We start from the raw sequence: 14,887 nt of genomic DNA, 5'->3' as shown, positions 1-14,887 counted from the left end.
CAACAGGTGTATATCTTACCTTGAAATGCTTACTTACAAGCCCTTAACCAACAATGCATTTCAAGAAATAGAGTCAAGAAAATATTTACTAAATAAACTAAAGTAATTTTTTCACTATAAAATAACACAATAAAAGAACATGTAGGTAGCGGTAAAGTGACTATGCATAGATAATAAACAGTGAGTAGCAGCAGCATAAAAACAAAGGGGGTGTGTATTGTTCAGCAGTCTTATGGCTTGGGGGTAGAAGCTGTTAAGGAGCCTTTTGGACCTAGACGTGGCGCTCCGGTACCGCTTGCCGTGCGACAGCAGAGAGAACAGTCTATGACTTGGGTGACTGGAGTCTTTGACTATTCTTTGGGTCTTCCTCTGACACCGTCTAGTATATAGGTCTTGGATGGCAGGAAGCTTGGCCCCAGTGATGTACTGGGCATACGCACTACCCTCTGTAGCACCTTGTGGTCGGATGCTATACCAAAATCGAATCAAATTTTATTGGTCACATACACATGGTTAGCCGATGTTAATGCGAGTGTAGCGAAATGCTTGTGCTTCTAGTTCCGACAGTGCAGTAATATTGTTGTAGAAAAGGCAACATTTTTACATCTGTTCTCAGAACATTTCAAAAACTTTGAACGGTCAGGAAACATAAGGCTTCATTCCCAGAACCAATTGGAAACAAAAAACGTACATTCCCACAACTTCCAAGGAACCAAATGTGCTAGCGGGGAAGTGCCTGGCCACAAACAGGATGCATGCTTTAGAATGGGTTTTTCAGTGCATACTTTCACTGTTTTCACTCTGTCTTACAGGCCAGTGTGAAGCAACTGCGGAGTTGCTGATCCATCCCAACACAGGTTAGCGTTTTTTGTCATGAATCTTGTTCTGGAGGCAGCTCTGCATAGTGGTCACTTGCTGGCACCCTAACTTTAACCCTGACCACACTACGAACTCTAATGCCTAACCCTAATCTTAAATTAAGACCAAAAAGCACATTTTGGTTTTCATGAATTTTTACAATATAGCCAATTTTGACTGTGCAGCTGGCCCATGTTGCCAAAATAGCTCAGTTCTGCCTCAATGAGAAGACTCATGATATAAAATACAGTATATACCTGCTATCCAGACACAGTTTAGTTTCTCTAACCTCAGCCATAGTAGCTGTGACAAAATGAGCATCTGTGTTTAATTACATATTTTTAGATACTGTACCAGAAAACCAAAGAATGGGTTTGAGAAGGAAATTATCAGGGCTGGATACATCCCAAAACAATTCCTGAATGTCAATCGTATGGAGGAAGTCAGGAAGGCTGTTGAGAATGCAAGAGTAGCAGCAAGCAAAGCAACATGAAATCAGGGGCTTCCTAATGAGGCACTAGTTTCCTAATTTACTGCCAGTTTTATTCTCAAAATGGTATCCCCATAATCACTGCTTTTGGTGTACGCACCCACAATTTCCTCTCCCTCTACAGTGTATACGTTCTCTTTTGCCTACTTTGAGTGCTGACATCTTGTCTTTGTCTGGTGGCCAGGTGTGTGTTATTATTTTGTGTACCTCCAAATAACTCCTCTTCAGTTACTCACAACAAGTAAGTTCTCGACATTTCTGCCTCATATTGACCCAATCATAGCCACTTCCTTTGTCTCCATACGTCAGACCTGCTGTTTACAGTATCTCTCAGACTGGTTTTTGGTCTGCCCATCTATGCCAACCTACATCTGGTTCTTGTAACTGTTTGTGATTGTGGTCTGCATACCCATCTCCCTGAGCATGAATAAGCCCATGTATGGACACCAAGCCCCCTATAGGGTGTTTGTCTTGTGCCTAGAGGCTGACAGCTGTTCATCATCCAGACAGGAAACACAGTGGCAAGTCTAGTGACGACTGCACAAGGAAATATGTCCAACAGACCAACCGGGACATTGAAACAAATGTAAATTGATATTTCAAAGTATTTAAATGTCCAATGCAGCCGTTTTCTCTCAATATCAAATAATTTCTGGATTGTTTTCAATTAAAATGGTTAAAAAATATTAAAAAATTGTTTTACATTTATTTATTTATTTTTTCTCCTTTATTTAACCAGGTAGGCCAGTTGAGAACAAGTTCTCATTTACAACTGCGACCTGGCCAAGATAAAGCAAAGCAGTGCGGCAAAAAACAACAGATTTACACATGGGATAAACAAACGTACAGTCAATAACACAATAGAAAATCTGTATACAGTGTGCAAATGAAGCAAGGAGGTAGTGCAATAAATAGGCCATAGTGACGAAGTAATTACAACTTAACAATTTACACTGGAGTGATAGAAGTGCAGATGAGGATGTGCAAGTAGAAATACTGGTGTGCAAAAGAGCACATTTAACAAGTGACATCAATAAGGGATCATATCTTTCATGGAAAGAGCAGGTGTTCCTAATGTTTTGTACACTCAGTGTATATAATATGTCATTTAGAAGACGCTTTTATTCAAAGCGACTAACAGTCATGCATGCATACATAAATGTCAAATATTTATTTAATCAAACCCATTATCCTGGCGTTGCAAGCACCATGCTCTACCAACAGAGGACCAAAGTGCTCCAAGCACCTGGTGGAAAGGTGTTAAATAAATCCAATCCACTGTTGTTATGATTAACTACCTGTTAGGGCACATCAGGACTTTGTTGTTCCATGTTCTGATTGGGAGCTATTCCATGAGAAGATGCACTTGACAATCTTAATCCTCTCCCTCCACTTCAGCTAGCCTAAACCAAGCCCTGTTTCATAAGTACCAATGTGTGATGCCCGTTTATTTATCTTTATAATAAGAAAGTCTGCACATGGCATATTCTGCTCCCAAGTGCTTCAATTTGACCTGCACCTGGTACAAGGTGCTCCTCCCAAACGTTAAGGACCTTTCTCTATTCATATAATTAATTGTTTGCAGCAGGGTGTGCCTATCGCTCACACTGACTTCTTGTATTTGTACATGATTCAATCCCTGCTGACTAACGGGTGCTGGTTTTACACTAAAGGTGTGGTCTCCCTGTTCTCAAGACTTTTATAGCTAAAAGTCTTGAACTTGTCTCAAATGTATCTGTTCTGACATAAACATGTCTTCTCTAATGGGGGAAGATTTCTGCAGTTTCACAATAAATTGAGTTTTCCCTTCTGTTCTTGATCCAACAAGGATCATTGAGGTTTAGAATATTCTAATAATATTTCTCCCAGAGATGGTATGAGGACTCAGGAAATCTGACCACCCATGTAATCAAATAACAATAATGTTATTTTTCTGGACAAAACGTTAAGTGAATTTAAAAACTTAACCCTAGTTGTTCCTGTAAGTCACTCTGTATAAGTGTCAGCTAAATGGCTAAAATGTCAATTTAATTTGTCCAATAGAACACAATTTAACAGACTGATAATGTTTTTCCTATGATTGCAACAATGTCATTGGGGTGTCTGGCACCAAATATGCACAGTATTGCATCCTAATGAGTGGACAAAGAAATGGGACAGGAAACCAAGTAACACAAATGCATACACTTTGCCCTTGAACTGAAGCTAATATGTAAATGATTTACATTTGGTTGGTGATATTAGTTTTCACAGTCCTGTTTTTACTTTCATTTACTCTGCAAATGAGTTGTTAAGTTTCTATTCCTTTAGTTACATTTTCAGTCAACCGCAAACCTCATGTGATTGGCCCTACTTTTTGAATTGATAAACCCTGACCACTTTCCTTTCTTTCATTGTTTCATTGTTCATTTTAAGATTCTGTTTCTCTCAGTTATGTTTTGTGTCATGAACCTGTTTCACAACTTCTCGCAACAAATAGCGGGTTTGTCTGTGTTGCTCCTATTTGTTATTGTTTGAATCCGGGAAAACAATCTGAATCCGAGTCAGAGGAACTCATGCCTGACTGATGCCTGAGGGCGGTTTACAGGTTTTTCCTCCTGTAATAGACACCTTAGGGAAATTGTCTGCTCTGTGGTTGCGTGAGAATGAAAAGCTTTTTCAAAGCCTATTACCCTGGCAGTGCTAACTTCACCCTTTTAACCATTCATAATCATTGCAAGTTCATTAACCTACATTTTATACTACCCTGTCATTATTACAGCATATATAATTTTACCAAAAGAGCAGATAGACTAGGGATCTTGTTTTTGAAGAGAAATGAATGATGAAAGTAAAAAATATTGACTGAACAATAAATTAAATGTTATCGGTCACATACACATGATTAGCAGATGTTAATGTGAGTGCAGCGAAATGCTTGTGCTTCTAGTTCCGACAGTGCGGTAATATCTAACAAGCAATCTAACAATTCCACAACAACTACCTACTGTCATACACACAAATATAAGTAAACTCCATGATCAACTCTGATGGCCAGCAAGTGGGAGGGTTTTCAGGTGTTTAATTACATTTATTCAGTACGCACAAGGGAATCACACCTGCAAAGCTCATTATGCATAAAGTAAGTCTGAATACCAACTACTGAGAAGTGCATAGGGCCAATTGAAGTGGATTTAACAAGTGACATCATTAAGGGATCATATCTTTCACCTAGCTAGATTCACCTGGTCAGTCTATGTCAGGGAAAGAGCAGATGTTCCCTACAGTGTATGTAGACACTGGTGTGGTGCTGGTGTAGAATAAAGCTTAATGTTAAAAAGTAGCTCTTTAAAGGCAAAGAAAAATATATTTTTAGGGGTGATGTCATTATGTCCAGCTGTTTTCATCAAAAAGATAGTTAAATGGAAACTCACCCTAGCAGACAATTGTCGCATCTATTTTCTATGCGAACTTTCTAAATGTCGACCCCAAAAAATAAATCACTGGACAAGTTACTGGAAACATAGTTACTGTTGTGGTTGTACTTGTCTTGATTTTATTTGCTTTGTTCTTCTTAGGACTTCGAGTATCATGGTGTGGTCTCAGGTCTTCCTCATCTCCAGTTACAGTACCTCTCTATGATTTCCTCAAGCTGGGGAAGACGATGGAGAAGGAACTTCCATTTCCAACATGTAAATCAACCAGAGGAAGAGGCTCTCCAAGCCAACATATGGAGATCAGCTCTTGTATCTGGCTGTGTGGCAGCAATACAGTACCAATTTCAGGTCTCTCCTTTAGTGTAGATATAACCATCTTGGTAAGGGAGATCAGAATGTACGATCAGGCTTTTGGTCTTGATAATGAGTCTCTGCAGAGCCTTGCTGATGAACAAATGTGCCAGTGGAGGAGCTGAAAGCAGTCCTCAAGTCCCCTCTAAACAAGTAGATAAGACGCATCAAAATTCTGACCAAGGCACCTGGGTCAACATCAATGGTGGTTGAGGACTTCTTGAGTACCATTCCAGTCTTGGGCTCCATGGCTGCAGGAGGTATGTCATATGGCACCACCTACTACATGCTGAAGATCTGTCTGAAGATGCGCAAACTTTACTGAAGAAGGCTCTGAAGGCCTATGAGTGAGATAATGTTAAAGAGACTGTTTTGTTTGTGTTTATCAAGATCGAGGGATGTTACCAATTTAATTTCTATAACCTACAGCATGAAATCTATTTTTTTTTTTAAGGATTCTATCACCACCATGACAGTCGGATGATTGCATAATCCCAAAATGTTTTTTTGCTTCTGGATTTGAAAAGAATCCTAGTTAATACTTAATATTACTTGCCTGAAATGTAAAGGAGGTGGTATACAAAGGATTTTATACTCTTTCAGAATGTTATTACATCAGAAGGGAGGAATAACAGAGTATATCGGTTTAATGTTAATGATTACATCATATTTGTATAAATTCTTGTCAAGTTGCAGAAGTGTCTCGTCCTGAATCTCAGCTCCATCTTTACACAATAAACAAATCAGAACATATCAGGTAAACAGGTAACAAATATTTTAGACAATCACATATGAAATAAAAATGAAGCACCGTTGTATGCTTCAACTAAATATTACTTTCACCATTTGTATCATGTTAGTCAGAATGTATCTTTCAAAGTCAGTCATTTTCTGTAACATCTGATTCTTCTAACACTTAGCAGGGTTATTTATTGACACCTGAATCTTATCAGCTGTCCCCTTTTCTCCCTCTGTTACAAAGACACCAAAGTTGAACTATCTGTAGTTCCATGAGATGAGATGGACCTCTCCTCAACATCAAACACCTCATATCACCACTGACTGAACCTGTAAGCCCAATAGTACTGGCACTGTCCATCTCCAGACCCACCTCCCTCTGTCTCTTCTGGTCCTCATGTAGGACAGGGACATCCATTTCCTCCAGTATATTCATAACAGGTTGACAGTGTTGCTAGGCCTGTAGACGGCTGTATTCAGACAGGGCTGAGGACTTCTTCACCCCGTCCCAGATGCGAGCCGCATAGTGAAACCTGTCACAACATAACAGTCAAACATATTTTCGAGTACAGTTTTGCCTCATTTCCAGCTAATCACAAAATGTATACAGCGAGTGACAGACACGCCAACACTTGTGTCCCTCTGTGCTTCCCTTACCAGTTCTTCTCTGTGAGGATGGTGTGTGACAGCTGACAGCGGGACATGGCCAGGATTTGACTGCGGAGCTTGGAGACCTGAGAGGAGAAGGTAGGGTGTCCTCTGTAGCCCGGGAGGAGAGAGAAGAGAGGGGCGGACCCAGACCCTGGAACAAAACACCAAGACACAGACATGGGGAATCAGTAGCACAAAGGAATGAGAGAGGAGAACATCCACAAATATAGACAGAAGTGTGTGAAAACTAAGACATGGTATTTGCTCTGACCTGCTTTGGTTAGCGCGTCCTCCCCCTCATTCTCCATGAGGGGCAGCAGGAACATGTTGACCTCTGTTTCCAGGTAGTCGCGGTCCAGGCCAGGGAAAATATTACAGTCCAGCATAGATAACGTGCCTGCATATAGAAATCAATACATTCTAACTAAACCCATGTCTGCACAATTTATGGGGCTTTTTAATGACATTCGTCACTGCTTTGCACTTCTCACTCTTCAAAAAGATGCACGTGCAGGAATCCTAATATAGAAACAACACAATAGTATAGTGTATAAATATGTGAATGTTGTGATAAGCCTGTTGGTACATCCTCTCCGGTCTAACCTTTGTATTTCAGATGGGAGTGGGCCATCAGCTTGTCCACTGCCATATGCATCTTCTTCAGGTTTCTGGGACAGAACTCATCACGACTAGATTTGTTCTGCAGGAACACTAGACAACAGGACAATACATTATTGAGCGTTCAGTACACTGAGCCGGAACTAGAGTGTGTGTGTGTGTGTGTGCGCGCGCGTCTGTTTCTGCGTCTGTCACCTATGTGAGGGTAGTACTCTGATCCCTCTTCATTGCCAGAGGAACCAGTGCTGTCGTGGCTGGCAGAAGGGGTGGAGGGCTTTAACATCTCCGCTGTCTGGAGGAACCTGGTCAGAGACAATATCATCATCACAGAGACACTTCGTACAACCTGGTCAGAATGTTCACACACAGCACAACAACCACTACAACCACTACAACGACAACATGAATATGATATCAGAACATTCCCAATGGTGTGACAGTGGAATGGATGTGAGGGTGTAAATAATTTCCCCAAAAATACTTCCATGGTGATGAGTGGAAAAGGTAATGCCACATCCAAAATACACTCAGACACAGAACACCACCCTGATTTGAAAACCCCATGATAAGCATTAGTGAATCAGTGCTAATGGACTCTTTTTTCCCCAGACGGGTGGGGTGGTTGGTTACCTGTAGAGGTTGATGTCAGTGAACCAGTCTTGAATCACAATGACCACGTGGCACACTGTGAACAGGAAGGCAGTGATCTGAAGAGACTGATTCAAAGAGAGCAGAGGTGAAAGAGTGAGTTAACACCTTGAGAGAACAGTAGAACTTACAAACCGACTTCAACATACAGTATGGAAACACGTTATGCAAACAGACAGATGTTTTAAGACTCAATCATAAGACTGGATCAGATTAGACAGGAAGTAGCTCTCCTTTAGAGCCTCTGTTGCCTAGTGCCCCCTCCTGGCCCGTCACTGACCTGCATCTCCACATAGGTGTGAGGGAGGTTGTACTCTGGAGGCAGCTTGCGGTCGTTGTTGATGAGGTGATCCAAAATGGAGGGGCTGAGAATGGGCTGGAGGAACACACAGAGCAGAGGAACACATTGGTATAGAAAATAACATTGGAGCAAGAGGAATGGTACATGGATAAATACCAAATTAGAGATACAGCAAATTGCCTTAAATGCTGATGCTTTAATCTGACCTGTGTGTCCAAGAAGATGACTCTTTCCTGGGTAATGTAGAAGTCAATACCAGTGCTCTGGTTCCCTCCTCTCTCTTTGATCTCCTGAGTCTGGGCCCTGAACACATAGCCCCTACACAAACACACACAGGCCAGTCAGACACACAGATACAATAAAACCATCTGTTACCGTTTACTTTCAAATGTAATTACATTCATTTAGACTATAACAATATACAACACAATATTCCCTGTCTTTATAGATGGAATGAGCTCCATGTAAGGAGGTGTCAATAGAACAATACCTTTGGTCTTCTTCAGGTGCGTTGGCAGACAGGAGAGACATGATGGTGGATTTCCCTGTTCCCTGCAGGCCAATGACTCCCACTACCAACATGTCTGTCTGGTCCCTTAGGTACTGTAACACAGGACAACACAACATGTCTGTCTGGCTCAGTGTTCCTCTGGAAAAATGTGTAGCAGTGGGGAAAAAGGTTGCAGTGAAGGGGGTTAAGAGGTGGGTCCGGGTCTCCCCGGTAAATTTTTATATAGAAGAACTGAGAAGCACATTTATTGTGATTTAAAAAAAAGCCCCTTCCCCAAAATGAATTAAAATAAAATTATGCTGACACCATCTAAATAATAATTTTCAACTTCAGAAGTGAGCCCAAAAATTATTTTAATATATTGGACCATGCATGGTCAATATTTTCAGGTATGGTATTAGCAATAAGCATTATCACCTGTAGCCCAACCAAAAAAAGGCATAGTGGCAAGAAATAAATTAGCTGAAGCATGGTGTCACGACCTGCATTTACCCTATTGAGCTAATCATTAGCTAGATCCCAAATGGGATCTTTTAATTAAAACTTCTTAAGGCTAGGGGGGCGGTATTTTCACGTCCGGATGAAAAGCGTGCCCAGAGTAAACTGCCTGCTACTCAGGCCCAGAAGCTAGGATATGCATATTATTAGTAGATTTGGATAGAAAACACTCTGAAGTTTCTAAAACTGGTTGAATGATGTCTGAGTATAACAGAACTTATTTGGCAGGCGAAACCCCGAGGACAAACCATCAAGAAAAAATAATAATAATTGAGGTCACTCTTTTCAATGGGCTTTCTACAGGGATCTGGGTTTCTAAGGCACTTGCTTGCAGTTCCTATCGCTTCCACTGGATGTCAATAGTCTTTAGAAATTGGTTTATGTTTTTCCTTTGTGTAATGAAGAATTAAGGCAGTTCAGAACGAGGGTCGAGTGAAGTGTACTGTTTGTTAGAGGCGCATGACCTGAAAGAACGCTCCACTTTGTTTTCGTCCGGTATTGAACGCAGTTTATCCCGTCTTAAATTTGATTGATTATTTACATGACAAAATACCTAAAGTTGTATTAGGAAATCTGTTTGAAATGTTTGGACAAAGATTACAGGTAACTTATGAGATATTTTGTAGTCATGTTGCGCGAGTTGGAACCAGTGTTTTTCTGGATCAAATGCGTCAAATAAATGAACATTTTGGATATATAACTACGGAATTAATCAAACAAAAATGACCATTTGTGATGTTTATGGGACATATTGGAGTGCCAACAGAAGAAGCTCGTCAAAGGCATGAATTATATCTTTATTCCTGAGTTTCGTGTCGCGCCTAGCGGGTTGAATTATGATTGTCTGTGTTTGTTTGGTGGGGTGCTATCCTCAGATAATCGCATGGTTTGCTTTCGCCGTAAAGCCTTTTTGAAATCTGACACGTTGGCTGGATTAACAACAAGTTTAGCTTTAATTTGGTGTATTGCATGTGTGATTTCATGAAAGTGTAATATTTATAGTAATTTGAATTTCGCGCTCTGCCATTTCACCGGATGTTGTCAAAACGATCCCGTTAATGGGATTTGATCCCTAAGATAGTTAGCATTATATTCATTCTTTTTTTTGTCCCAAAACAAACTGTGCATTATGAATTGATGTGCATTGACTGCTTGTCAGAATGCATGTTTACCTCCTTATGGCACTAGCAACTTAAATCTGCCTTTAGGGGAATATTTATCTCACATAGAAGGCACAACAACAAACCGATAAGGTAAATAGATAAACTGTTATACTATGGGGTTTAGAGGTCGACCGATTATGATTTTACAAACGCCGATAGCGATTATTGGAGGACCAAAAAAAGCTGATACCGATTAAATCAGACGATATTTATTTATATATATTTATAATAATGACAATTACAACAATACTGAATGAACACTTATTTTAACTTAATATAATGCATCAATAAAATAAATTTAGTCTGAAATAAATAATGAAACATGTTCAATTTGGTTTAAATAATGCAAAAACAAAAGTGTTGGAGAAGAAAGTAAAAGTGCAATATGTGCCATGGAAAAAAGCTAAAGTTTAAGTTCCTTGCTCAGAACATATGAAAGCCGGTGGTTTCTTTTAACATGAGTCTTCAATATTCCCAGGTAGGTTTTAGGTTGTAGTTATTATAGGACTATTTCTCTCTATACCATTTGTATTTCATATACCTTTGACTATTGGATGTTCTTATAGGCACTATAGTATTGCCAGCCTAATCTCGGGATAGGCTTGAAGTCATGCACAGCGAAGAGCTGCTGGCAAAAGTAGGAAAGTTCGATTTGAATGAATGCTTACGAGCCTGCTGGTGCCTACCACCGCTCAGTCAGACTGCTCTATCAAATATCAAATCATAGACTTAATTATAATATAATAACACACAGAAACACAAGCCTTAGGTCATTAATGATCAAATCCGGAAACTATCATTTCGAAAACAAAGCGTTTATTCTTTCAGTGAAATACGGAACTGTTCCGTATTTTATTTTAATGGGTGGCATCCCCAAGTCTAAATATTGCTGTTACATTGCACAACCTTCAATGTTATGTCATAATTATGTACAATTCTGGCAAATTAATTACGGTCTTTGTTAGGAAGAAATGTTGCGAACTGTGTAAAGACCGAGCCAGGCGGCCCAAACTGCTGCATATACCCTGACTCTGCTTGCACAGAACGCAAGAGAAGTGACACAATTTCCTTAGTTAAAATAAATTCATGTTAGCAGGCAATATTAACTAAATATTCAGGTTTAAAAATATCTACTTGTGTATTGATTTTAAAGAAAGGCATTGATGTTTATGGTTAGGTACACATTGGTGCAACAACAGTGCTTTTTTCGCGAATGGCTTGTTAAATCGTCACCCGTTTGGCGAAGTAGTAAATTAACAGGCACCGCATCGATTATATGCAATGCAGGACAAGCTAGATAAACTAGTAATATCATCAACCATGTAGTTAACTAGTGATTATGTTAAGATCGTTTTTTTATAAAATAAGTTTAATGCTAGCTAGCAACTTACCTTGGCTCCTTGCTGCACTTGCATAACAGGTAGTTAGCCTGCCACGCAGTCTCCTCGTGGAGTGCAATATAATCAGCCATAATCGGTGTTCAAAACTGCCGATTACCGATTGTTATGATAACTTGAAATCAGCCATTCCGATTAATCGGTCGACCTCGAATGGGGTTGTCTGGTTTTTCTATTAATTTATTTAGCAAAGGAAAAGTTAATGTGGACTGTCCTTGCATCTTCAAAGTGCCACAGCTAAATGACTGCAGCAGAAACACTGATCTGGTCCCTTAAATACTGTAATGCAGGACAATAAATCTGTTACACAACATGGAACATGTGTAGCCTGGCTACAGATCTGTTACATATATGTATGGCATGACAACAATAATCAGAAGAGCTTTACCTCCATGGCACTGTCACACCAGTTCATCTGATCGTCCACCAGCTTGATGCTGTGCTTCATCTTCTCAGGGGGGACGAGCTTGGTCTGGCCAATCACAGCTGTAAGTAATGTGCATGTGTTAGTGATTGTGTTCCCTGCTACAGTAAGTAAACACTTATGATGGCTAGGGTAATGCTGATGACCAGTATTGACTCACGGTCCACAGCACCGCTGGAAGCAGCTGCTCCCATGCCTCTGTTTTGGATCTGGTAGACAGGTTGGGTAGGGCGCTGGCCCTCCCTCTCTAGCTTTGAGGCCCCAGAGCCAGAGGCCGGAGAAGCCACCTCAGGAGGGGTCCCTGGTTTCCCCCCGTCCTCCCTGGACTTGATGAGCATGATGGGCTTCTCCAGGGCCTGGCCTCCACTGATGGGTACACTCTGGGAAGGCTTGGACTGAAACAAAACGAGAGCCAATGCATTATACTTGTTGTATTTACTGCCAAGAACCATGCATCTGAATTCATTAAAACCTTTAGTCAGCTTACAGACAACAACCTTCAGTAAGAGCATCTCTCCTTACCCGTTCTCCAGGGGGTTTGGCCAGGATGATGGGGGTCTTCTGAAGGAGTGGTCCTGGAGGCTCCTCACTGCCATCCTTCAAAGACCAGATGAGAACTACAATAAACTAAGGTAGCCCATATAGATAATTTTCCCACAGAGGAAAGCCTTGCACTTTTGTCCTTACCCTGCGTTCTCTGGGGACATATTCCCGATCTCGACTGGGACCAGAGAGGTTTTGCCCCGCGGGACCCACATCCCTGTCTCGGCGTCGCCTTCTCCTCCTTCCCTGTCCGTACATGCCAGGTTGACTGTGGCCAGATTCTGACATGTTGCACACTGTGGTCAACTGTCAAAATAAAACGGGAACAGATAGCTAAAACATCAGTTCAAATGTAATGCATTCTGATCTACTGAAATGCAGCGGCTAGTTACAGTAACCTATTTGAGTGGAATGGATCTGAGGAGTGGCTCTTTTCACACTTCAGGGTTCTTAAAAGCAGAAGTAGCTGCAGGTGTGTAGACGCACTTCCGGCAACAGAAATGCCAATGGCGGAATCGAGAAACATACGTTTTGTAGTGTCCCGCAGTGCTCAAATTCCAAACATAAACATACATATTTCCCAGAGCAATGATGAACTGAAATAGTAGTGTGGGCAGGAAATTATGATACGTCGAGGAAGCACATACTGTATATTTGCAGCTTACATTTAAACCCTAGCGACCATCTTCCTTCGTCAGACCGCAAGGGTCTGAAGCCGGGGGCTGTTCCTAGACGTTTTCAATGGAACGACTATCATCCCGCAACAACCTAAATATAAAAGGGCAAATGCTCGTCTTGGAGTTGATGTTCGAGAAACCGAGAACCAATAGCCGGACACTTAACTGCTCTTGTGTTGCTGGCGACAACGACTATGCGAAACCTCCTCTTGGTAACGTTAAGTGGTGAATGTCTATTATTAGCTAGATCAACTCGCTGTCCAGGTAAAGTGGACGGGAACATCTTAAATATAAGATATACATACTACATGAACAAACCATAAAAATTACCATAGCTTTAGACGGGGAAATTACAATGATTGAATGAACGCTACTAGTCTTTCCAGGCCAACGACGCATATATTTAAAACACTTTCACTCGTCTTTCATTTCACAATACACATAGCTATTTCGTTAACACTTACATTATGCGATTAATTTGGTTTTCAAGAAGGATTAGCTAATTGCTTTCCAGATAGAATCCGCAAAACGGAAAAAAAATCAGATGGTAACGCTGAAGTACAGCTCTCAAATTCTTTCGTTGGGAAACGAAGCCAGCTGACTAGGCTGCACAGGTTCCGGGCAGTTCAACTTGGTTTTGCTGGTGGTCTCTTTTCATTACGCAATCCTTTTGTAAAACGTTTTGCAACGAATACGATAGTTTTTATTGGATATATTCAAGTAGGTAAGTGCTAGGTCCCTCCCCGTTTCGTTCCGTTTGCTCTGTTTTCTTCCCTTTGGTTCTCAAACGGTACACGGTTTCCGTTGCAAGACGCAATGAATACACCCCATATTTCCATGTTTTATAAATGTACACATTTACACTAAATGCAGTGTAAAATGTGGTTAGTAAAATGTAGCACCGTTCATGTAGTTCAGGCATATTTTTAGCTAATCATACTGTAACGACCCTTAAAGTCGCAAGCTAGCGCGAGGACGCGCTCTTTGAAAGGAGGGAGTAGTGTAACGACCCTGTGTTTATAAGCGCGGAAATCGACTCTGCCGCTAGAGCATGCTTTTGCGGCACAGTCGATAGCGCGCCGGACCTCGGGCTAGGAGGTCGAGGGTTCGAGACCTGCTCCCTGCCTGTTTCATTACAATACTATATATATGCGAAACCTCCTCGAAGGAGTGTATATATATATAGAGTATATATATATATAGTGGGGCAAAAAAGTATTTAGCCACCAATTGTGCAAGTTTTTCCACTTAAAAAGATGAGAGGCCTGTAATTTTCATCATAGGTACACTTCAACTATGACAGACAAAATGAGAAGTAAAAAATCCAGAAAATCACATTGTAGGATTTTTAATTTATTTATTTGCAAATGATGGTGGAAAATAAGTATTTGGTCAATAACAAAAGTTTCTCAATACTTTGTTATATACCCTTTGTTGGCAATGACAGAGGTCAAACGTTTTCTGTAAGTCTTCACAAGGTTCACACACACTGTTGCTGGTATTTTGGCCCATTCCTCCATGCAAATCTCCTCTAGAGCAGTGATGTTTTGGGGCTGTTGCTGGGCAACACGGACTTTTAACTCCCTCCAAAGATTTTCTATGG

The 14,887-nt window shown here is 40.8% G+C and overlaps 1 protein-coding gene across 3 annotated transcripts; it reads right to left on the bottom strand.

Annotated features, from left to right (window-relative positions):
* Window positions 1–5,744: 5,744 nt before the first annotated feature.
* Window positions 5,745–14,294, bottom strand: LOC129857275 (nonsense-mediated mRNA decay factor SMG9). 3 transcript variants are annotated; one of them, XM_055925344.1, is made up of 15 exons: window positions 13,749–14,292; window positions 13,273–13,375; window positions 12,752–12,913; window positions 12,587–12,661; window positions 12,225–12,459; window positions 12,029–12,126; window positions 8,562–8,674; window positions 8,278–8,389; window positions 8,051–8,146; window positions 7,753–7,838; window positions 7,318–7,424; window positions 7,108–7,215; window positions 6,776–6,901; window positions 6,511–6,655; window positions 5,745–6,386 (listed from the first exon to the last, which is right to left on the bottom strand). In XM_055925344.1, exons 3-15 carry the CDS (start codon window positions 12,893–12,895, stop codon window positions 6,308–6,310), a joined length of 1,524 nt encoding a protein of 507 aa, XP_055781319.1. In that variant the 5' UTR covers window positions 12,896–12,913; window positions 13,273–13,375; window positions 13,749–14,292; the 3' UTR covers window positions 5,745–6,307. The 3 variants fall into 3 exon arrangements, with proteins under 3 accessions (XP_055781319.1, XP_055781318.1, XP_055781320.1); XM_055925343.1 differs by lacking the exon at window positions 13,273–13,375 and having other exon boundaries at window positions 13,749–14,290; XM_055925345.1 differs by lacking the exons at window positions 8,051–8,146; window positions 13,273–13,375 and having other exon boundaries at window positions 13,749–14,294.
* Window positions 14,295–14,887: the final 593 nt, after the last annotated feature.

This window comes from Salvelinus fontinalis, chromosome 6 (assembly GCF_029448725.1).
Source record: "Salvelinus fontinalis isolate EN_2023a chromosome 6, ASM2944872v1, whole genome shotgun sequence".
In the NCBI taxonomy this organism is placed as follows: Eukaryota; Metazoa; Chordata; class Actinopteri; order Salmoniformes; family Salmonidae; genus Salvelinus; species Salvelinus fontinalis.
Note: the sequence above shows the minus strand (reverse complement) of the source record. Positions and strands in the feature narration are given on the sequence as shown.

Bases quoted from the DNA above. Each gene is read 5' to 3' on its own strand.
- LOC129857275 (XM_055925344.1), bottom strand. From the start codon at position 12,895: ATGTCAGAATCTGGCCACAGTCAACCTGGCATGTACGGACAGGGAAGG. The intron at 12,127-12,224 runs GTGAGTCAATAC...CATTACTTACAG, and splicing joins TTCCAGCGGTGCTGTGGACC to CTGTGATTGGCCAGACCAAG. The intron at 7,425-7,752 runs GTAACCAACCAC...GTCTCTGACCAG, and splicing joins ACTGACATCAACCTCTACAG to GTTCCTCCAGACAGCGGAGA.